The 22,981-nt window shown below is 40.7% G+C and overlaps 1 protein-coding gene across 1 annotated transcript; it reads left to right on the top strand.

Moving 5' to 3' along the window:
• Nucleotides 1-18,004: 18,004 nt before the first annotated feature.
• On the top strand, nucleotides 18,005-22,765 carry LOC135462556 (neuronal acetylcholine receptor subunit alpha-6-like). The gene is made up of 4 exons (XM_064739782.1): nucleotides 18,005-18,060; nucleotides 18,822-19,014; nucleotides 19,751-19,851; nucleotides 22,411-22,765. The coding sequence occupies exons 1-4, from the start codon at nucleotides 18,005-18,007 to the stop codon at nucleotides 22,763-22,765; spliced, it is 705 nt and encodes a 234-aa protein (XP_064595852.1).
• The last annotated feature ends 216 nt before the right edge of the window (nucleotides 22,766-22,981 follow it).

The raw sequence follows: 22,981 nt of genomic DNA, 5'->3' as shown, positions 1-22,981 counted from the left end.
CTGCCACAAAACTTTGATAAGCGGTGTCATGTCAATAATCCAAGGCCAGTTCTTAAGACAAAAACCAAGACAGCATATAGAATACAAAATTAGGACAGAACCTTGCCAAGAGAAGCAGTCAGCAGTTTTCAATGAAGTTGGAGAGACGCAAGGTGTGATCAAGGTGAATGGGTGAAATCAGCATCCATATCGTGTACCACGTTAGTGTGTAAGTTGTCGGTTATAAAACACGTATCTCATTTACGCTTTGATTGCAACTGTTCTGATGTCCAACGTGGCGATCTTATCCATCACAATGTATATATAACCCCTAGCCCGGGTTAAGAGGAGTTGGACACAAACATAAGGCACAGTTAGAGATTTTGGATGCTCTGTTCACATTTACTCACAAGAGAATTATACCCATTGTAAACATAAAGGTGTTAGATAGGGTAACCTGTCACACTAGATCTTGGAGCAACGACCGTGTTCTACAGTTATAGAAAGAACTGCGCCTGATTGGTTAAAATTGATGACATGGCGGCGCTTTCGATTTTTACAATATGCACGAATTTGCTTACTTGGGACTGCGAAATCTGGGTTATGCAACGTCACAAAAACCAAAAAAAAAAATATGTTTTTAAACTTTCTGTGGGATAGTTTATCGGTTTATGTATACATTTGGTCTGGTGTTGTCATTAACTTTAATGAATGTAGTGACAGTCAGACCACAGCAGATGATCGGAATGGCACTATGCATAGCTGTGGAAGCTGTGACAAATCGAAATTTAACTGATCTACGCTGGGAATGAACCAAATGATTAAAGGCAAAGAAAACGCTAAAATGAAGTATATGTCAGATCAAAGACCACTGAAAACTGTCCAGGAAAATTTTTGGATTGATTTTATTCTTGCAATCTTTTAAAACAGTAAAATGTATTTGAATATTTTATTCTATGGTGGCCTTTTCTGAACACAACAAAGCCACTGACGTCACATAATTTTTTTGGTAATTAACACACATTAAGTTGGCACATTTCATCATTCGAAATGCGTATACATATAGATCTATAATTGCATTCGCCGATTTTACCTTGAAACGAATTATTTCAGGCAATAAGTATAAATGTGACGTAACTGATACCTTCTGGGTCACAACAGCCCACCGTAGAATCTGATCTTTTAACACAATTTTACTAGGTTAGAAAAAATCTGAAAAAAGAAACAAATAAATCCAACTATTTTCCTGGACAGGTTTTAATAGTATTTTGTTTGATATATACTTACGTTTAGAGTGGGTCTTTGCCTTTAAAGGAAAACAACTCGTGTTACAACAAGAGTTATCGTTCCTGCCTAACTGGACGGATACATGTTGTAAATGCTACTATAGGAAGGTTGGGATGTGAACAACCTCGTAGGCATCAAGCATAGACTGTACTTACAGACGAAGAGCTGAATTAGGTAAACCAGCATCGGCCAGGAATGGAAGAATTCCCTGTGCACAGCAGCGAGAGAAAATAGTCCGGCGGATAGTGGAAGAGATATCCATGTAACCAGAAATGTCGCAGCGATTCCGAACAAACCAGTGATGGCGACCTCGAAGACAGAAAGGCCAAATCCAATGCAACTCATAGAGGCGGTGATTTCGACTGAAAAGAAGAGGGTAGCTATACTTGAATATTTTTCTATCAAACACATTGACTGTGAGTTAGAACTCTTTGGTCTATGCGTAACAACGCCAATGAACAGGCTTAAATTGTAAGGGTCATCATACCAAGACCCATCAAAACAACAGGCTCACAGATGTTCGAATAAACGTGGCAAGAAATGCAGACAACTTATACAAGTCATTGATAAATAAACAGTGCTCGACTCCCGCAGAAATCTCGCGACAACCTGGACATCTACATCGATTACACTAAAGACAATTGTTAATTTTAACAGAAAGTCTCTTGGCCGAGTAATGCTAGAATGTATTCTGTTATATTATAACTCAAAACTGCACCATTTCGACACAAAAATGATGTTAAAATGAGATGAAAGAGCATGAAAACTTATTTGATCTTTATTATTTTTTCAGTTTTTTCTTCAACAGAAAAGGGGATTTGAAAATGGCTTTATGGTGCATATCTGGACCACCGCTTGGTATATATTGTCTTTGCATAATGCTGTTCTAAATAAGGACGTGATGCATGTCTAATAAATTTGATTGAATGTAAATTTGTTGTTTGTATCCAAACCCATTTTTGAAGCGATTGATCCCGAATCTATCTTTTTGGTCAATGTCATTGTCCTTCAAAATAATATCATAAAATAAGAAGAGATTTGGTTGGTGTATAGTCTTGGTATATACTAAGTTCTGCATATCCCGTGTGTTATTGAAGTTATTCTACGAGTTGGATTGGCTGTGTTGCTACATGCTTGTAAGATATGGGCAAAGATAAAGTCCAATACAACTATAGACATTTTCTGACAAATGTCAATCAGGATACGTGCAACTTAGGCATATTTCGACACCGGCTTTGGTCCAAACTGATTTAAGCTGGAGAGGATTCCAGCACTGACCACGACGGGTTTTACGGTAAATGTCTCACCTTGCGTCTGGGTGAAGTTGAATGTTTCCTTCAGCGTCACGGCGTAAACGTTGAAGGACAGGTCAATACCGTTGATAACGGTCAGCATGGAGCAGGCAATCAGCCTCAGCACCAGAAGCACAGTCTCTGATGGCGTCATCTCTTATCTGGCAACCGATAACAGTGATGTAACAAATTTTTTAACAAGCTGTTATTTAGGTTTAAAATGGAACTCAGGACTTTCGGTTCCAAGATTAGCAGGTTGAATTGGATCTTCAGGTCTATGCTTAAGATTACATTGAAAGGTTATATAGGGTTTTCAGGCTGAAATTTACCAAGTTATATGGGATTTGTTAGTGTTAAGTTTAGCAGATTACATTGTAGTTTCAAATCCAAGTTTAGCAGGTTATATGTTATTTTCAGGTCCGTTTTGCAGGTTATATTGAGTTCTCAGGCTGAAATTTACCAAGTTATATGGGATTTGTTAGTATTAAGTTTAGCAGATTACATTGTAGTTTCAAATCCAAGTTTAGCAGGTTATATGTTATTTTCAGGTCCGTTTTGCAGGTTATATTGAGCTCTCAGGCTGAAATTTACCAAGTTATATGGGATTTGTTAGTGTTAAGTTTAGCAGATTACATTGTAGTTTCAAATCCAAGTTTAGCAGGTTATATGTTATTTTCAGGTCCGTTTTGCAGGTTATATTGAGTTCTCAGGCTGAAATTTACCAAGTTATATGGGATTTGTTAGTATTAAGTTTAGCAGATTACATTGTAGTTTCAAATCCAAGTTTAGCAGGTTATATGTTATTTTCAGGTCCGTTTTGCAGGTTATATTGAGTTCTCAGGCTGAAATTTACAAATTTATACAGTATTTTCAGCTCCATGGTCGGTAGATTATATAGGATTTTATTATGAAGTTTAGCTTTATATGAACTCATTCAACTGATGTACTAATCTCGCAGATTCCCTTTAATTACCTCATCTGGCTTCATTCAAAGGTTTACTGTGTCACCAATGGGAAACATGTCGGATCTCTCTGCCTGAGGTCTAACACTCAATCACTTAAACTATACGGATGTTTTCTGTAGCTATTTTTAGAAGAAAAAAAAAACAGAAGAAGCTTCTCCGTTACACATCTCACCCAAGATACACGAACGTTGACCGGCCCAGATGCACATTTAACCCCTGAAACCTAGTTTCTGTACAGTAGACTACACGCAGATGCCATGTGTATCAATTCATGTATAATTTTATTACTTGGAAAGTTCCTTCCAACTTCAGATGCGAAAACTGTCGTTTCACAAAACGAATGACTATTGCAAAGTAACGAAACGGGTGTGGTAGCTTTCGGTTTCTGTGTCCAAGTAGCAGTTACCGCTTTCGGTTTCTTTGTCCAAGTAACAGTTACCGCTTTCGGTTTCTATGTCCGAGTAACAGTTACCGCCTTCGGTTCCGTTGTTTAAGCCAGATGCATACTCTGTTACAGCTTCCTCCTCGAAGTTGGGAGACCCCGGGATAAAACCCAGATCGGGCCATACCAAAAACTCTAAACGTGATAACTACTGCTGCATCGCTTGGCGTTCAGCACTGAGAAGTTAGAGTAAGGCAACATCACTGCTAGACTCGGTTTGAGTATAATGTGACTGGTTGGGGTGTCATGTCTGGTGTCTTCGGCATGTTTCTTCAGTGACACCAGCACTTTGGCAGCATGGACGCGCCTCGCCACGAGAAGACTCATTACATGTGCACACACCTAATGACTCCTCGTCGTATTATGATTTAAAAACTGCATGTTAAGTACGACGTTAAACCTCAGGCATACATGCATACATACATACATACATACATACATACATACATACATACATACATACATACATACATACATACATACATACATACATACATACATACATACATACATACATACACGCAAATATACATACAAATATATTCATTACTTGTCAGAGGTAGGTCCTGTATAATTTTCTTCATGTAAGAAAACTGACGACTTTCGAGATAAATTTTAAAAAATCACTTCATAAATGTAGTTTTTTTTTTTCTGTTTTTGAAAATCGGCCTACTATAATGAACGTCTTATGAACACGAATTGTGGGGGACTCCGTACCTCAATTGGTTAGCGCGCCAGCGCAGCGTAATGACCCAGGTGCCTCTCACGAATGCGATCGCTGAGAGTTCAAGCTCAGCTCATGCTGGCTTCATTTCCGGCCGTAAGTGAGAAGGTCTGTCAGCAACCTGTGGATGGTTGTGAGTTTCCGCCGGGCTCTGCTCGGTTTCCTCCCAATGCTGGCCGCTGTTGTTTAAGTGAACCATTCTTGAACACGGCGTAAAACACCAATCAAATAAATAAATAAATACATGTATACCATAAATGGTCAGCTTGTGGTTGTTTCGTGCGAATGGTAATGTCTGCCCAATGATCTAACTGTAACTAACCAGCAAGCCTTTGTATGAAAAACAAAATCTGCTGTATACTGATTAAGCATCGGGAAACCATGCAACCTATTTGACTACGTGCTATTAGTCAAAGTTCAGCATCGTCCGGAATAAGTACAGACCTTTCTGGTCTCGCGATTTTATTCCTGGATAAGTATTTCCATTTTCGCTGTGAGTTCAAGTCCAGCTCATGCTGGCTTCCTCTCCGGCCGTAAGTGGGAAGGTCTGTTAGCAACCTGCGGATGGTCGTGGGTTTCCCCCGGGCTCTGCCCGGTTTCCTCCCACCATAATGCTTTCCGCCGTCGTATAAGTGATATCTTCTTGAGTGCGGCGTAAAACACCAATAAGTATTTCCATTTAACACAGTAACCTTACATAAACAGACAAAAATTTTGTCCAAAAGTAATGAATATAAAATTTTGACTAAAGAAAGTGTAAAAAAGGGCAAAAAAAAAAATAATAATGTCATAAAATATTTCTTTTGGTGCTTTTTGTGGTATTTCTTCCAGTAATATACCTGCCTACCAAAATAAACCTTTAAAGGAAAAGAAAACATAAAAATGATGCCAAAATCAAATGCAAAAGCGTCAAAACTCATTTGTAAATATGATCTTTAATATTTTTTTGGATTTTGTTTTTCAAGAGAAAAGGGTATTTGAAAATGTTTTTGTATGGTGAGTATTTGGGACAAACTTTTGGGATTTGTCGTTGTTTCATAATAATGTTCTAAATAAGGATGTGATGCTTTGTCTGATAAATTTATTTGAATATAAATTTTTTTTATATCGAAACATATGCATCCAACCTAAATTATAATATTTACAATCATATTAAAAATATAAATATGATCCAAATTGAGGTTTAATACATTTGTCAGCTGAACAGAACAAATTCTAGTGCAAAAATATTTATTAAACCTGTGTTACATCCTCATTTATGACTTTGTAAAACAAAGACTATAGATCCCAAAAGGTGGTCCCAAATACCCACCGTACTAAAATTATTTTCAAGTGTCTTTCTTTCCTTAAGGAAAACTTGGAAAAAATATCGAAGTCCGCATTTAGGAATAACTTTTCGGACTCTTTCATCTGAACTTTGTCATTTTTATGTTTTCTCTACCTTTAAGTACCCTTTCAAGGCCAGTTGATGTTTCAGAAGCGGGCAAAATGTACCTTGTACAAGTTAATCAATGGCAGTGTTTTATGTTACATCGTACATAGACATGAAAATATCGCAATTTTAGAAGAGGAGAAGTATTAATATCACTCACCTCCGACGATTTTACCTCAGTGCTCCCACGAGTGAGAAAATATCAGTGTATACAGGTGTGTGATCGCTTGTTTACAGTTAGTCATCTCACCCACGACATGAGGAAATGTATGCAAACCCTATTTATTAGCATCACTGAGGCATGTCAGTGTTATAAAGTAGGCATATCCTGAAATCACGTAGCCATGGTAAATAGTGTTATACAAGCATATCAGACAGTTTATAGGATGAGCATCTCGGTTTTGTTTAGCGTCACTGATGCGAGTTCCCTGGAGCAATGGATATGAGAAAAGCAAACCAGATTTATTTCTGATTACACACAGGTGTAATGACGAAATAAATTAATTAACAACCATTATTTATGTTCATCAATTATTTCTTCCACGACATTTCATAAATGTATTATCTTTTTTTATAAACCTGCGGATGGTCTTTGGTTTCCTCCGGGCCATGCCCATGTTCCTTCCACCATAATGCTGGCCGCCGTCGTATAAGTGAAATATTCTTGAGTACGGCGTAAAATATCAATGAAATATATAAATAAATGTATCATTTTTTTTATTTATTTGATAGTATAGGTGTTTCACTCCGTGCTCAGAAATATTTCACTTGTACGACGCCGGTCAACATTATGGTGGGAACAAATCGCACAGAGCCCGCGAGAGAAACCACGACCATCTGCAGATTGCTCCATGGCACGCCCTCCCACGCATGCCTTTAAGAACAGCGGGGAAGACAGCATGAGCTGTACTTGAACTCCCACACAGGGACAGCATTGCTGAGATGCTCCTGGGTTAAGGTGCTGCATTAAAACACTAACCACCAGCCTCTACAAAGTTATCTGAGAATGACAGAATGACCAATGTTACTAAGTTATTGATTTAATCACTTTATTCATTTATTTCATTGGTGTTGTACGCCATACTAATGAATTTTTCCCTTCTACGATGACGGTCAATTTTACGGGTGTAGGAAAACGGTTTGAAATAAAATACACATTAACTTGTAGAAAGCCTTTTGCTAGTAAAACTCTTGAAGGGCTAATACGTAATATTGGGATCACACTTGAAAAATCCTGTTATATATCGCGGAATTTTATTTTATTTTAACAGAATACTTTGTAACGCGGAAGTGTGTTGATCACTGGGACAAAAAAATTTCAAGAAAGGAGGGGACAGTGCATTGTGAACAGAGAGAGAGAGAGAGAGAGATGAGAGAGAGAGAGAGAGAGAGAGAGAGAGAGAGAGAGAGATTTTTTATTGTGTAGTAAAACAGGCATCATATTTTCACCTTCTCACGATGCCCTTAGCCGAGTACTATTTGCGGTGTGTTAAATGTACCGTGATGGAAGTACTTTATAACACGTTACATGAACCTGAGCAGAACAATTAATTTTAAAACTTATTTGCATATTTAGTCTATATTAAAATGTCAAAGTGAGTTTGTTTGTTTGGTTAGGTAGCTTTCAACGTACATGTATTTGTGGTAATATCGTGAGTGTGTGCATTGGCAGGCCTATCCCATTACCGACATACCGAATGTATTGTGATGCTCACTGGTACGCCATGTGGAAGACACCCGACTCGACGTTTCGCACAATCACACCTGGCTGACCAGTACTTAGCCCGTTAACTTTACGCTGAGCACCAACCGATGCATCGGTAGTACGAAAATTACCAATATTAAAGTTTTTGGTCAGTCGTCCTCTCCGGCCGTACATGAGACCGCCTGGCTTCATCCTGCGGATTGTCGTGGTTCCCCAAGGGCTCTGCACGGTTTCCTCACAATATAATGCTGGTCGCCGTCGTATAAATGAAATATTCATAAGTACGGCGTAAAACATCAGTCAGATAAATAAAGTTTAGTTATGATTCGATTTGAGATTGAACCCTGGGTCGGCCGTTAACGAGGCAGACGTTGTGTCAGGTAGCAAGAGCCTGCGTGCAAGACGACGCAAAATTTTATGCCGCGATGTCGCCGATTTGCGCTTGTTTAAGTATCTTGTCTAACCTAAATGAGATGGGTAAGTTGTCCGACTGTGTATTGGCTAATACTGGCATTTATATATATATATATATATATATATATATATATATATATATATATATATATATATATATATATAAAATTTTACCCAAAATCAGCAGACAGTGTAGCTGTCCAAAGTCAAAGTATAACAACAGCAGATTTAGTTCACATTTAATATGCTGTTACGCATTTTAGTGGACAAAGTACAAGTTTGACGACTTGGCTTAAAGCTAAATCTGCTGTTCAGCCTTGAAAGAGAACCACCGAGTCCATGTGGGTAATGTTAAATGTGAATGTTTCTAGATAAGTTTTTGAACTTGTTTACTTGACTGGTTTGTGTTTATGATTTACATAAAAGTGAAAACTTGTAATTTTCTTGATTCATAAAAGAGCTATTTCATACACTTTGTAGGTATCACTTTTGGTGTCACATTTTTTTATTTGATGATGTCCCCCCCACCCTCCCCGCCAACCCCGTCATGATGACGTTCCATAATGGCCTCAAGCTGGATGAATTTTTTATACCCCAATGGGGCTCTGGCCGACTGATTTTTACACCATAATGTGCCTCTGGCTGGCTGCTTCTCATACCATTATGGGGCTCTGGCCGGCTGCTTCTCATACTATAACTGGGCTCTGGCTGGCTGCTTCTCATACCATTATGGGGCTCTGGCCGGCTGCTTCTCATACTATAATTGGGCTCTGGCTGGCTGATTCTAATACCATAATGGGGCTCTGGCTGGCTGCTTCTCATACCATTATGGGGCTCTGGCCGGCTGCTTCTCATACTATAATTGGGCTCTGGTTGGCTGATTCTAATACCATAATGGGACACTTGCTGGCTGATTCTAATACCATAATGGGGCTCTGGTTGGCTGATTCTAATACCATAATGGGGCTCTGGCGGGCTGATTCTAATACCATAATGGGACACTTGCTGGCTGATTCTAATACCATAATGGGGCTCTGGCTGGCTGATTCTAATACCATAATGGGACACTGGCTGGCTGATTCTAATACCATAATGGGACACTTGCTGGCTGATTCTAATACCATAATGGGGCTCTGGTTGGCTGATTCTAATACCATAATGGGGCTCTGGCGGGCTGATTCTAATACCATAATGGGACACTTGCTGGCTGATTCTAATACCATAATGGGGCTCTGGCTGGCTGATTCTAATACCATAATGGGGCTCTGGCTGGCTGATTCTAATACCATAATGGGACACTGGCTGGCTGATTCTAATACCATAATGGGGCTCTGGCTGGCTGATTCTAATACCATAATGGGACACTTGCTGGCTGATTCTAATACCATAATGGGACACTGGCTGGCTGATTCTAATACCATAATGGGGCTCTGGCGGGCTGATTCTAATACCATAATGGGATACTTGCTGGCTGATTCTAATACCATAATGGGACACTTGCTGGCTGATTCTAATACCATTATGGGGCTCTGGCGGGCTGATTCTAATACCATAATGGGGCTCTGGCTGGCTGATTCTTACACCATAATTGGGCTCTGGCTCTTTGTTTTTTTTATACCATGATGGGCGTCTCTGACTGATTTGAATCTCTGCAGCTGTTAAGCCTGAGACCTGTGAGGTTTAAGTAAGAAAACCAGTTCACACTAGTTAAGCCGATCAGTCAGTTAATAAAGGCAATGCATTAATGGCAGATTGTTAGTTTCAATAAGAGATTTAGTGGTCGTTCCAGTGTATCGGGTTTTTAGTTGAGTATTTTTGGAGTTTGGTTGCCTTGATTGTTTGGATGTGGTACTTATAATTGCTTTGGGGTGTGGTGGTTCTGACAGTCTATGTGATGTGGTTGTTTCACTTGTTTTGGATGTGGTTGATCTGATATTTTTTGCGGTGTGGTTTGTCCTGATTGTTTTCCGATTATGGAGGTTTCATTGTCGATATTCCTGTTGCTCAAGATGATGTCGATGCTCTCATTGTTGAATGTGGTATGGATGAGTTCTTTGTTGAAGGCCGTATGGATGTTCACATTGTTGAAAAAGGTGGGGATGTTTTCATTGGCGAAGGAGTACGGATGCTCACGTTGTTGAAGGCGGTATGGATGCTCGCATTGTTGAAGGCGGTATGGATGTTGTCATTGTTGTTGTCATTGTTGAAGGCGGTATGGATGTTCTCGTTATTGAAGGCGGTATGAATGCTCTCCTTGTTGAAGGCGGTATGGATGTTCTGGTTGTTGAAGGCGATGTGGATGTTCTCATTGTTGAAGGCGGTATGGATGTTCTCATTGTTGAAGGCGGTATTGATATTAGCATTGTATGAGGCGGAATGGATGTTCTCATTGCTAAATGCGGTACGGATATTCTCATTGTTGAAGGCGGTGTGGATGTTCTCATTGTTGAAAGCGGTATGGATGTTTTCATTGATGAAGGAGTACGGATGCTCACGTTGTTGAAGGCGGTATGGATGCTTGCATTGTTGAAGGAGTACGGATGGTCACGTTGTTGAAGGCGATGTGGATGTTCTCATTGTAGAAGGCGGTATGGATGCTCGCATTGTTGAAGGCGGTATGGATGTTCTCCTTGTTGAAGGCGATGTGGATGTTCTCATTGTTGAAGGCAGTATGGATGTTCTAATTGTTGAAGGCGGTATGGATGTTCTCGTTGTTGAAGGCGGTATTGATATTATCATTGTTGAAGGCGACATGGATGTTCTCATTGTTGAAGGCGGCATGGATATTCTCATCGTTGAAGGCGGTATAGATGTTCGCATTGTTGAGGGCTTAACTGTGTTCCTGAAGTGGTTGTCCTGGTTATTCTTTTTTAATTCTCTCTAGGGGAAATATGGCACTCATAATTCAGTTTTGACTGTGAAACAAGATCAAAATCTCGAAATAAATGGAAAACATTGGCTCTACCACAAGACAGATTCCTATTTGAGGGTTATATTACGTCTCGTCACTTTTCTGCAACAGTGCAGAAACGAGTTCGAGCTCATTTGTCGCTAAAAGTAAAAGCAGCACTCGATAAAAAAGCGGTGGAAATCCCGTCCTGCAACAAGGAGGCATATTACATGCAATTTAATTCCTTTGTCGTCATGTAACTGAAAAATTGTTAAGTACGACGTTAAACCCCAAGCACTCTTTCACTTACCATTTAGTAACATGCATAAAGGTTTTCTTAGTACATAACTATGTAAAACTGTGACTCGTCCGGACAAAACAAACATATTTCTCGCCACTGTCTGTGCACGAAATCATCTGCACTCATTTCTGCATATCCGCGTGTCACCAGAACCATTGATTGAAACCACCCTCAGCAAAGTGAAGCGAATGTCATTTGCGATCTTCCCTAGGGAAATATAGGAACTATTTTATTTGAACTGAACGTGTTTTCTTTTCACTTTCACACATCAGGAAACTGTACGGGGAAAGGATCCATTGAAAGGCGTTTCCTGCCCGTAGTCTCTAAACACCAAATGTAGCAACACTTTTCGTTTGTGGCATTCACGGTTTATAATAAACATTTCATGGGGCTGATATCGTTTTCTGCTTGCCAAGGAAATGACGTTTGCGTGGTCCGTTGGAAATCGCATAACAACATTACATAGGTAAGGCTCTCAGTTTATACCTTAAAAAGTAATATACATGTACTTTTTGGGGCATATATACATGATTCATAACAAATACTTTACGTCGTGAGGTTGTTTTTTGCTTGCAAAAGGAATGATTTCTGCGTAGTCCGTTGGTTATCTCAAATCAACATAATGTCAAACAGAGGTCTTTTCCCTTTCGGTGATGGCCACGATATGGCTAAAATATTGCAGAAGTGTGGTTAAGCAATAACCATTCAATCAAAATCGATGATGACTGCATCAGTGGGCGAGACTGTCAAGGATCAAATTTGGGTCGGGTCATACTAAAAGACTGTAAAGACGTAACTTGCTGCCGCCTTTATTCAGCACTGAGATGTTAGTGCAAGGAAACTTGACTGGTAGGCCCAGTGTCAGTATAAGGCGACTGGTTGGGGTGTCATGTCTGGTGTCTTCAGCATGATAGTCTACTAGTTTTCCACCAATTTGGTGTGCATATCTGTAGGTCATGTGTGGTAAAAGTTTATCTGCATCTTGCTAAATTTTGGTTCACCCCATGCACTCCGATTTTCTTCACCTGAAATATTTATGAAGCTTTTGACGTAAGATTTTTTTCTCCCAACTTTAACTTTTCTGTTAACTTTAAAATCCTTATCTTTCTCATTGGCCAGAATAAGAAAAAAAAATTCCTTACCAATCTACTATATTTTTTTCTGATTAAGTTGGGTTTAATAACCCAAACAATGACTTTTTAAGGATGGCCTGATATAAGTAAAAAATTCTTGAGTAAGGCAGGAAAAATCAAATAAATAATATACAATGTTGACAAAGTCATGAATTTGGCAAGCTATGTTTACAGGGCATCAAGGATAGAACACCCGCTCCCCCCTCCCCCCGTGTTCCTGTGGTTTATGTGTATGCCAACCCTGAGCTCAATGCATGAAAAATCAGAGTACATAGTTCAGCGTGAATGTAAACACATATCAAACATAAGGTATACCAGCTGATGAATTACCTCCCTTTTTAACTTTCATTCCTGTGGTTCGTCTCTTACGAAGGGAACTCCATATCTTAATAAAATATTTAATTACATAGAGGATATGAGTCAGCGCATTTGTATTTCTTCTCAAAGTACAGAATGATTCTAGAAATCTGAGACGAAAGCGGTTTGTTCGGATTATTGTCAACCAGTGTGGCCACTCGGGCCCCAAATTTCACCGCCTCACTTTGGTGCTTTGGCCATAAGTTATAAGTACGATAATATTGATATGAGATATCCAACAGACCACGCAAAATTCATTTTCTTAGCAAGCAAAAAACTCAAATCGGGAGAATGTCTAAAAATTCCTTGTCCATGGCTGGGTTTGAACTTGAATCTCGCATATCTTAAACCCCACGACCACAGCACGCTGTCTTTAATAACACCCTATGTGGCCGAGTTGTTAGCCTTCCAGCACGGCACCCTCTAGCCTATTACCAATGCAGTCGCTGAGAGACCACACTGGCTTTCTCTCTTATTGTGCATAGGAAGGTCTTCCAGTAACCTTCGGATGGTCGTGGGCTTCCCCCGGGCTTTGCGCGGTTTTTCTCTCTTCCCCCCACCCCCCCACCGTCATGCTCGCTGCCATGGTATATATGAAACATTCTTGAAAACGGCATTAAACACAAATGAATTAAACGAAGATATTAATGGCATCAATATCTTCATGCGGACGTTTTTTGCGTGGCTTATGAGCTTTATGTTAATCTGTTCACGTTCATCCAATCTGTCTTTAACAAAGTCATAATTTTCCCCTTTCCAAAAAAGTTACATCACCGCAATATTTTGTTCTTGTCTCCGCAGCCGCCGTCCTACAACACTGATGCCAGCTTGGATGATTCCTCTCCAGATTTTGACAACAAAGGCAGTGATCAGACCTGAGCGAAAGGCAATAGCCCAAGGCATCTTTTCTTTTGAAACATCAGTTCATATGGCGATGGTGCGGCTGTCTTCGGCTTAGCCAAGGAAGTCGTATGTTAAAAATTAACTCTCATTTCTATAAGTCGACGGGTGGAGTAGTGATCAGGTACTGTGTGAAGAAGGGTGTTTTTTGGGCAATTCGGCATCCTTTGTCTATACAGTATGTGGACACAGTCCACAACTACTTTTCGATTTACTTACATCTTAATGATTGGCCTCACAGCACTATCCCTAAACCTGCGAGCCCCGAAGTCCACGGGGCTGATAATCGTCGTCCCCTCAGACAACTCCAGTGAAAAATTGACAAATATCTTATAAAGGGCAAACACACCCAGACAGAGCCGCTTGATAGAGGACTTATAACTACTTTTGCCTAGTGTATATCCGCCACCATTCTCTAAAAAAGGAAAATACCACATACATATTTATAGCTAGAAGAAACTTTGAAAAAGAGCAAAATAAAATATATCTAAAAATAGGGTTAAATATGGACTGGAGCCATATCCAGCCACCGCCCTATTAGTAACAAGTTATTAAAATCTCAGTGATAACAGCAGTCAAATAAAATAAATATGTAACATTCCTTTCTCCTTTAAATGTCTGGAAAATCCCTTCTGACTAAGTCGCCCATCTCGTTACACACTGGAGGCTCTTCACCACTGGGGCCACGTGTTTAAATTCAACAGGTGCAGCCTTATCTTAGCGAGTTTGTATGGAACAGAGGAAAGGGCGCATGTGTCCACAGCTCTCTGTCTAGTTTCCTCACCGACAATCCTGGCCAATGGCCTTTTGTTGAAAAGTACCCTTGTTCATAATTTCTGCGTAGTTATTAAAAGTTCAGACCATGTATACGTGTGTATATTGAACGGATGCTAGAATTAAAAACACTACCAGGACTCACTATATTTGGACGAACTCCAGCTAACATAAAAGCCGTTACCTTTTGATTGGCATTTGCGTGGCCGAGTGGTTAGCGAGCTAGAGCGGCGCTTTGACTTAGTAGACTCTCACCAATACTTTCTCTGTGAGTTCAAGTCCAGCTCATGCTGGCTTCCTCTCCAGCCGTACGTGGGAAGGCCTGTCGTGGGATGGTCATGGGTTTCCTGCGACCTCTGCCCGGAATCATAAGATAGAGAATCCTTTAGCACCCTGCAAATATTAACGAGGCATTACATGTATTTATACAACACACACGCATCAATGAGCAAACACTTTGCTGTTTTTATTTGAACTAAGTCGTCTTATCCATAAAACACGTTACATGTATATGGTGGGACTAAACACCCACACTTTTTTTTTATTAAAACATAGGCTGGCATCCTTTTTACAAGGACGTCTTCAGTAAATCTTTTCCACATTTTCTCCAATACACTGGTGTTTTATAGAAAACGTATGACATGTCTACAAGGCTGGTCAGATAGCCGTTTTTATTTTAACATGTAAATGCCTATCAGTTTTATGTTGTCTACCGGATCTATTTTATTTTAGAGATACAACAGAGTTGACATAGTTCAATATTACCTGAAGACTCTTTACGCTCAGCCGAACATATTCTGTATATATCTGTATCTTCATTACTAAAAGAGTCTACTCGTACGTATCGGAGATTGGTAATGCATGGATCGTGAATAATGTGATTGTATGTGATGACAACACAGGGTTTAATTGAGGGTAGAGTCTATACAAAGACACGCCCCTGTCGTCAGTCTGCAATTAACATCACTGCCTTTTTTACCTAATTCTGCTTAAACCATGGTGCTAGGGGGCTTGTGATTTGCTACTATACACGCATTTACTTGAACAGTTCGAATAAAGGCCTGACTGAGGTAAATTGACAGGGGCCGTATTTCACCGGTTACATGTGATCATTTTCCAGCTTTCACACTGTCGTCACTGCTCTGGTCTTACTCTCTATGCTGTACGTCTTTCATTATACTGTATTCCTCCATGAACCATGATTCTGCTGGTGGGCTCATCATTCCCGAGGCCTGGTGCCTTTGTATTGTTTTAATGTGGTTGTATGTTAAATGTGATGACAACACAGCATTTCTAGACCAATGACGTCTAATAAATTGCAATCAATATCACTGCATTTTTTCACCTAATTTTTCGTAGGCCATAGTGCTAGGGGCATGTAAATTGCTACTATTTATGCATTTACATGGACAGTTAGAATAAAACTCTGACTGAGGTAATCACAAGAGGTGGTATTGCACCGGTTACGTTAGACCATTTGCCAGCTATCACCACCGTCGTCGGTGCTCTGGTTTACTCTCTATGCTGCACGTCTGTCACACTGTCGTCGCTGCTCTGGTTTACTCTCTACGCTGTACGTCTGTCACACCGTCGTCGCTGCTCTGGTTTACTCTCTACGCTGTACGTCTATCACACCGTCGTCGCTGCTCTGGTTTACTCTCCATGCTGCACGTCTGTCACACTGTCGTCGCTGCTCTGGTTTACTCTCTACACTGTACGTCTGTCACACTGTCGTCGCTGCTCTGGTTTTACTCTTCATGCTCTATGCCTTAATTGTATGAATACCCTTCATGCCATGTTAAATACGATGGTTATATTTGTTAAACGGATTGGTGCTATGTGTTAAAAGTTTAAATGCCACTGAAGTAAGTCGCTTATGTAACAGTGCTGTTTACAACGTCTTGGCTCAATGTGGATTTGATATCTTAAATACATTTACTGTGTCAGTAATAATGCTTGACAAACCGATTAAGGTGTGTGTTGTGTATCAGAAGAGTATGATTGTTGTAATAAATTAAACATTATCATCCGTCTCCGAACCATGTCGTCTTCTTATTCCTTCGTTACTCCAAAGCTGTTAACATACAAAGCCAAGACTCGGGCCGAACCTGATAAGAGTTTCTAAGACGTGAATGTTAAGAGATTTCCGACTTGTCTCTGGCGTCAAGCCCACACATTCAAAAATCGAAAACGAGTCAGAGCAGCTATTCACCGGCGGACATTGGCAGGATGGTTTTGAAGGAAGAACACCAAGCAAAACGTACATGCCTCGTTCCTTCGTCACTTGAGAGCTGCTGGTGTACAAAAACCAACTCCCAGAGCCAACACAGAGCTGATCCTGGAGAGAGTTTTTAAAAGCGTGTGTTAAAACATCCTTGACTCGTCTCTCACGTCAAGCCCACACATTCAACATCCGAAACGAGTAGAAACTGCTTTTGTTAACTAAGACCTTAAGCTCCAATCATGCATTCACACATATAGTACTGTCCGAGCTGTAAATCTTTCACATGGTTAGAACTTATTACATTGGTCTCCCAATGATTTCTATCTGCTAAAGACGCCAGCTGATTGGTACTTCGCAGGTTGGCGGTCTACTGTAATGTTTGGGTGTGGGGGGAAAGTCGTCATTACAAGTTCATATCCTCCATGGTCGGTTGCGTTAGTGTTTTTGATTCTTTAGGTGGAAATAAAAAATGTGAAAATCTGGTGGAAGTTGAAGCCACAAGTGATAATGAATAGTTACCCTAGTTGTTGAGTTAACACGTTATTTATTACTGTGAGACAACAATATAAAATTGCTTCGTGCTTCGATTATACACTTGCTTATATTTATTTGTTGATCTGATTTGTGTTTTGCGCCGTACTCAGGAATATTTCACTTATACGACGGCGGCAAGCATTACAGTAGAAGGAAACCACGCAGAGTCCGGGGGAAACCCACAGCCATCCCCAGGCTGCTGCCCGACCCCCAGGATATAACAAATGTCAATTTACTGGGTTCTTCGGGTCATTGTAAGGTAAACAGATAAAACTAATCATGTTGTGCATGAAGTCGACGTGACATGAAACATGACTTCAGACGGCCATTGACAAATTTTCTGTATGGCGACAAGCGTAATCCAATTCAGTGTATTAATAATGAATCCGTATTTGATGTAAATGCCAAAGGCTCTTCCTAACAGACAAGTGCACTCAGGGATTTTGGCTAGAGAATTACCGGTCTGAAAATTCCCAGGCTATTTCGCGAACAATTCAATTTCATCCTGTCGTTCTAATTTTTGACAGGCCAAATATCCTGTCTTCGTACCAAATTATGCAATTATTTTCTCGTTCATTCGTGGCAGTTATATATAACATTGTACTCGGGATTGGGCACGACTCTTCCGCGAACCACCGAAACCTCGACGACATGATTATCAACGGAGCTGTACTGGGTTTGGCCACAGCTGCACTGATCCTTTTTGGGTAGGTGACAGAACAGAATTGCTACATTAAATTTTTATTAAAATTCACCAGTTTTGACCTACCTAAGATCTAACCTATTAACTCCATCTAAAACTGAGATTAAAAGCTGCCGGATTATAAGAGTGTATAAAATAAATAAATACCTATATCGGTAAACTGTGGCGTAAGCTGAACATTCATGATGCGGTTTTTAGAACAGACTCTCTGAAGGAAAGTCTTAAGATCAGGTAAATCACTTTTTCTTGCTTATTTTGTAACATAATGTTTTTAAATTTTCCACGAATGTAGCTGAGAGTGTAAGTTAAAATTAGCTAAAAATATTTTTGATGTCCTATTTCGCTGTACAGATATTAGCAAGAGGATAAGTTTTAAAGTTTTAACTTTATACTATAAACTGTTTTTACTTTATACTAAAAAAAACCTCTGATTAATATTAAAAATATTTTGGTATTGTTTTAGTTTAAAAAGGAAACTAAGCGCTTGAAAATTACTTTAATATGTGGAAAACAGGCTAATGAAAACAACTCGTGTTTTGCACGTTGCAAATAAATTTCAGTTCGACCTCAAACTAAAGGTTTGAGTTCACACAGCGGTCGCGATGCTCATATTGCCTACTTCCGCGGTCGTAAAGTTGAAAGCCGTCAAATGAATAGGTGCAATATTTTGGAGTACGTAAGAAAATACGTCAAAAATTAAGGTGTGTGTAAAACACTAAAAACTCCAAATTTAGCGAGCTTTGTTATTTTTTTTTATAAATCCAGGCATGTGGTGTGCAGTGACCCAACCGCACAATACAAGAACTTGCTCCGCACGCTGGATGAGAGCGTGAATCTTGTTGCTCCTGGTGAAGTGGACCCTCAGTACAGCAATGTCTCCCTCAGTCTCCACCTAATCAACATCGTTGAGGTGAACACAAAGCAGCGGTTCCTAGACGCCACTTTCTACATGCAACAGGTGGGTATTGGATTGAAATGTGGCGAGGTCTTGAGACCGCAATTACCCAGGAGCCTCTTACAATACGGTCGCTGTGAGTTCAAGTCCACCTCATGTTGGCTTCCTCTCCAGCCGTACGTGCAAAGGTCTTCCACCGTTTTGCCAATTGTAGTGGGTCTCCCCCAGGGTCTGCTGGTTTCCTCCCACCATCGCATATGTCAAATATTACCTGAGCATGGCGTAAAACTAGTGTGGTGTATAGCTTTACATTCCAGCCTCAGCATAAAGAGTGTGTTGAGTAAAGAAATTATATCTTCGCCATTGTTTACATATAAAAAAGAATGATCTCAGGGGATTGGAGAAAACAGCTTTAAACAGATTTTGAGGAACAAGGACACTACAAGTGTTCTTCACGAAATTGTTTGAGAAGAATAGCGTCAGGACGGTGTCCTAATATTGATTGCGAATGTAGGTAAAGCTCATGTTTTTTTATAGACGAATATTTCTATTTCTACTATGCTAAGTGCGTTACTATGCAACACTGTATTTTGACGTCATTCCGCTGACGTCAGATTTGTGTCATAAAACAAAAATTGTTTTTTTTTCATCTCCATGGAGTTTGGGTGTGACACATGAAACTTTAATAACAAAATTGATATTAACTTGCAAAACAACGTTTTTGTCACTGATGGAAATGCTTATGTTTCACCTATAAGTAAATAATAAACAAGCAAATCGACTCCTTTCTTGTTTACAGTCGTATAAAGATCCTCGCGTCTCATGGGATTCGCTTGGGCCAAAGAAGCTCTTACTTCCGGCTGATAAGGTGTGGGCACCGGATTTCGAAGTGTACAACGGGTGAGTAAATGTGATCTGAGATCAGTATTGTAGCGTATACCCTTAGGCTGAACATGGTAACGTGTATCTAAGCACAGACCTAGCCACAACAGGAAACCCAATTCAACCTGACCTGGTGTAGTCAGAGAGGTCGGGGAAGAATACGGTAATAACCAGTGAAGACAAATTTCAAATGTTACTACAACAACAATGATGGAATTTATTCTGTGAAAATACAACAGTGTTCCCAAGTACAATCCATGTAATAAAACCTATTCTACAACTCAGTTTAACCCTGTCTATACGTAGTCGCCACTGTGCTCTCCCGTCGGCCCGGCAACCTCGTCCCTCACAGCGACCGCGGCAACTCAGTCCGTCACGGCAACTTTGGTAACTACCGTAAACACGTTGACACCAGCAGCCCAGTTAGCTTCCGTCGCTCTCCTGCGACTAGTACACGACAGTCCCAGTCTCCTTCAGCCCTGCGGAGTATCTTCCAGCTGACACGGCATCCCGTCCTTACACGGCAGTTTCGGTTTCCTTCAGCCCTGCGCAGTATCTTCCGGGTAACACTGCACGCCGTCCCCACAGCAGCCCGGGCAACTCACCAACCAGGCCCTGAGGCGGCGGGTTGGTGTTTAACTTCCGCTGAGGAGAGATCAAAGACGAGCGGCCCACCTTATATATACGCTTGGACATGAGCTATAAAGCCTAGTCTCATATGTATATAAACGCTGGTCAGTCACCCTATTGGGCCTGTACAGTATTTATACTACCTAGCCAAGTCTGCGGACTCCCCATCTGTAAAGGCCAAGATGGTATTACTTCTCGGTGTGGATACCCGTGCCTTGTAAGTCCGAATTCTGTAGGGACCAGTGTAACTGTTCCCCAGACTCGTATACAGGTCAAGGACTGTGTATCTACACAGTCCTTGTAAACGGGAGATACTGCGCAGGGCTAAAAGAAACCAGGACTGCCGTGTGGGGAGGGGTGCCGTGTCAGCCGGGAGATAGATACACAGTCCTTGACCACAGAGCGCTTCGACGCTCCTGTTAAGGAAAATCAGTACGCAAGGGTTTCACGCCGTTCGTTCTGTGCTAGCATAACTCTCTCCCGGTTAGCCTACATAAGCGACAGTTAAACGCCCCCGGGAATCAAGGATCTAGACATGCACCGCACCATCTTGCTTCTTTTTCCCTCACTGCTCGATGCTCTGATCTCAAACAAAGTCCCCGCAGTCGCCTGCTTTATATGCCCACAGATCCCCCCCCCCCCCATTAATTTTCCATAGGTGACGATGTTAACGTTTAGCCCTGTAGCTCAGCCCCAAACATTTCGTGGCCAATAAGCTTTGGTGCATACCTGCCCCAGCCTGTGAGAAAGAAGCCATTGCTTGGCAACGCCAAGGGAACCTCACTCGCAGCTTCATCACCACCTAACTCCTTGTGTCCTCTCGCCCAGAATTCCAAACTTTCACCATTAAAACTCATACCTGTCCAAACCTTAGACAATTTCCATCATTTTGATATCAAACATGCACCTGTACACCAAAAACGGCAGGCTGACTGCAAAAAATAGACTTTTTATCCTAAAATACACAGAATTGCATTCCTCCCCTCCCGAAAAACGGAAGTTGTAATGGGGGTCTGTGCCTATATAGAACAAACCACGTGACTTTCCGTCTGGGCACGTCATCAAACATGGCAGGTCTTCTCCAACCCGGAAGTGAATTCCATTGCTAAACTGGTATGTTAGCGTGGATTACGCTTTACTGCGATAATCAGTCGACTCATCAGCGATGAGTATACTCAAACTTCACACTGACAGATAACAGGACGACGATATAGGAAGGTAGGATGTTTAATACATGACCGTAGAGGTCACGAGTACGATCATGCAGCGGGACATCGAGTGCATGCCACCTGAGGTTAGTGTGTTGTTTCAGCTCCACCCTTCTAACTTACAACGGCTTAACAGACAGGGCTAACGTGACACTGTTTTTGTTGTTGAAAAAATCGTGACGGAAATGTCATCTTGTCGAGAGACAAGGCGTGCCTTTTTAGTTCAGCGACCTCAGTTATGAACCATATTCCTCGGTGGCAGCAAGCTGTGGATGGTCGTGGGTTTCCCCTGGGCTCTGGGCGGTTTTCTCCCATCATAATGCTGGCCGCCGTCGTATAAGTGAAATATTCTTGAGTACGGCGTAAAAGCACCAATCAAATAAGTAAACAAATATTACTCGCTTAAAATTATGACAACGGTACTGTTCATGACACAGAAACTACACTGTGTCTAATTTGTTCAACTTCTGTTGAATTATTGAGTGGTCAAAGTTACAACCGTCCGTTTGATTTATCACTTTTTGTTAAATCTCTGGGGTCTTAAACTCGACTTACAGTTAGTGTAAATAGAAATTTAAAATTTAGCCTACTTAGCAATTTGCAGCAAACATACAAACAGAAAACAAAAGAGGCACAACGATACCTCTTAATATCTTTTACAAGTATTACACATTGGTTCTAAGTTTAAAAACTTGTCTTTACTTCATCCTGACTTTGTCATTTTCGTTTGTTTGATCAGTTTGGCACCAATCGAATACCTCACCGCACGAACCGCTTTACTGTACTCAAGCGGAGAAGTCATGCTGGTGCCAGCGGTCAGAATAAAGGTGCCGTGTCAGACAAGCGACAACAACAACAACGTGACATGCACCCTGATTATTGGGTCCTGGTCGCACGATGGCAGCGAGGTGAACCCGGTTGTCGACGGTTCAGAACCCTACGTGAAAGAATTGGTTCCTAATCAAAGCTGGAACCTTGCCGACAGCTCCGCAGAACTCAAGTTGAAAACGTGCGAATTATTCGAAAGTGTGTATCCTTCTGTAGTGTATAGCTTCACATTCCAACGTCGACCGAAAAAGTGTGTTGAAGAATAGAAAAAAAGGTCTCGGCGGGCTGAAAAATAGCTTTAATCTAATTTTCAGAAAAAAGAGAGAAAGTTAAGGATTCATTACGAAATTATTTTGAGAAGAATGACGTCTTAATGATGTCATAATATGGAGTGAGAAGAAAGATAAATTTATGTATATTATATGCCAATATTTTTATTTTACAATGTTAGTTGTATTCCTATATAAATGTGGCACTTTGGT

This window comes from Liolophura sinensis, chromosome 2 (genome assembly GCF_032854445.1).
Source record: "Liolophura sinensis isolate JHLJ2023 chromosome 2, CUHK_Ljap_v2, whole genome shotgun sequence".
NCBI lineage: Eukaryota > Metazoa > Mollusca > Polyplacophora > Chitonida > Chitonidae > Liolophura > Liolophura sinensis.
This window is presented reverse-complemented; position numbering and strand designations above follow the sequence as displayed.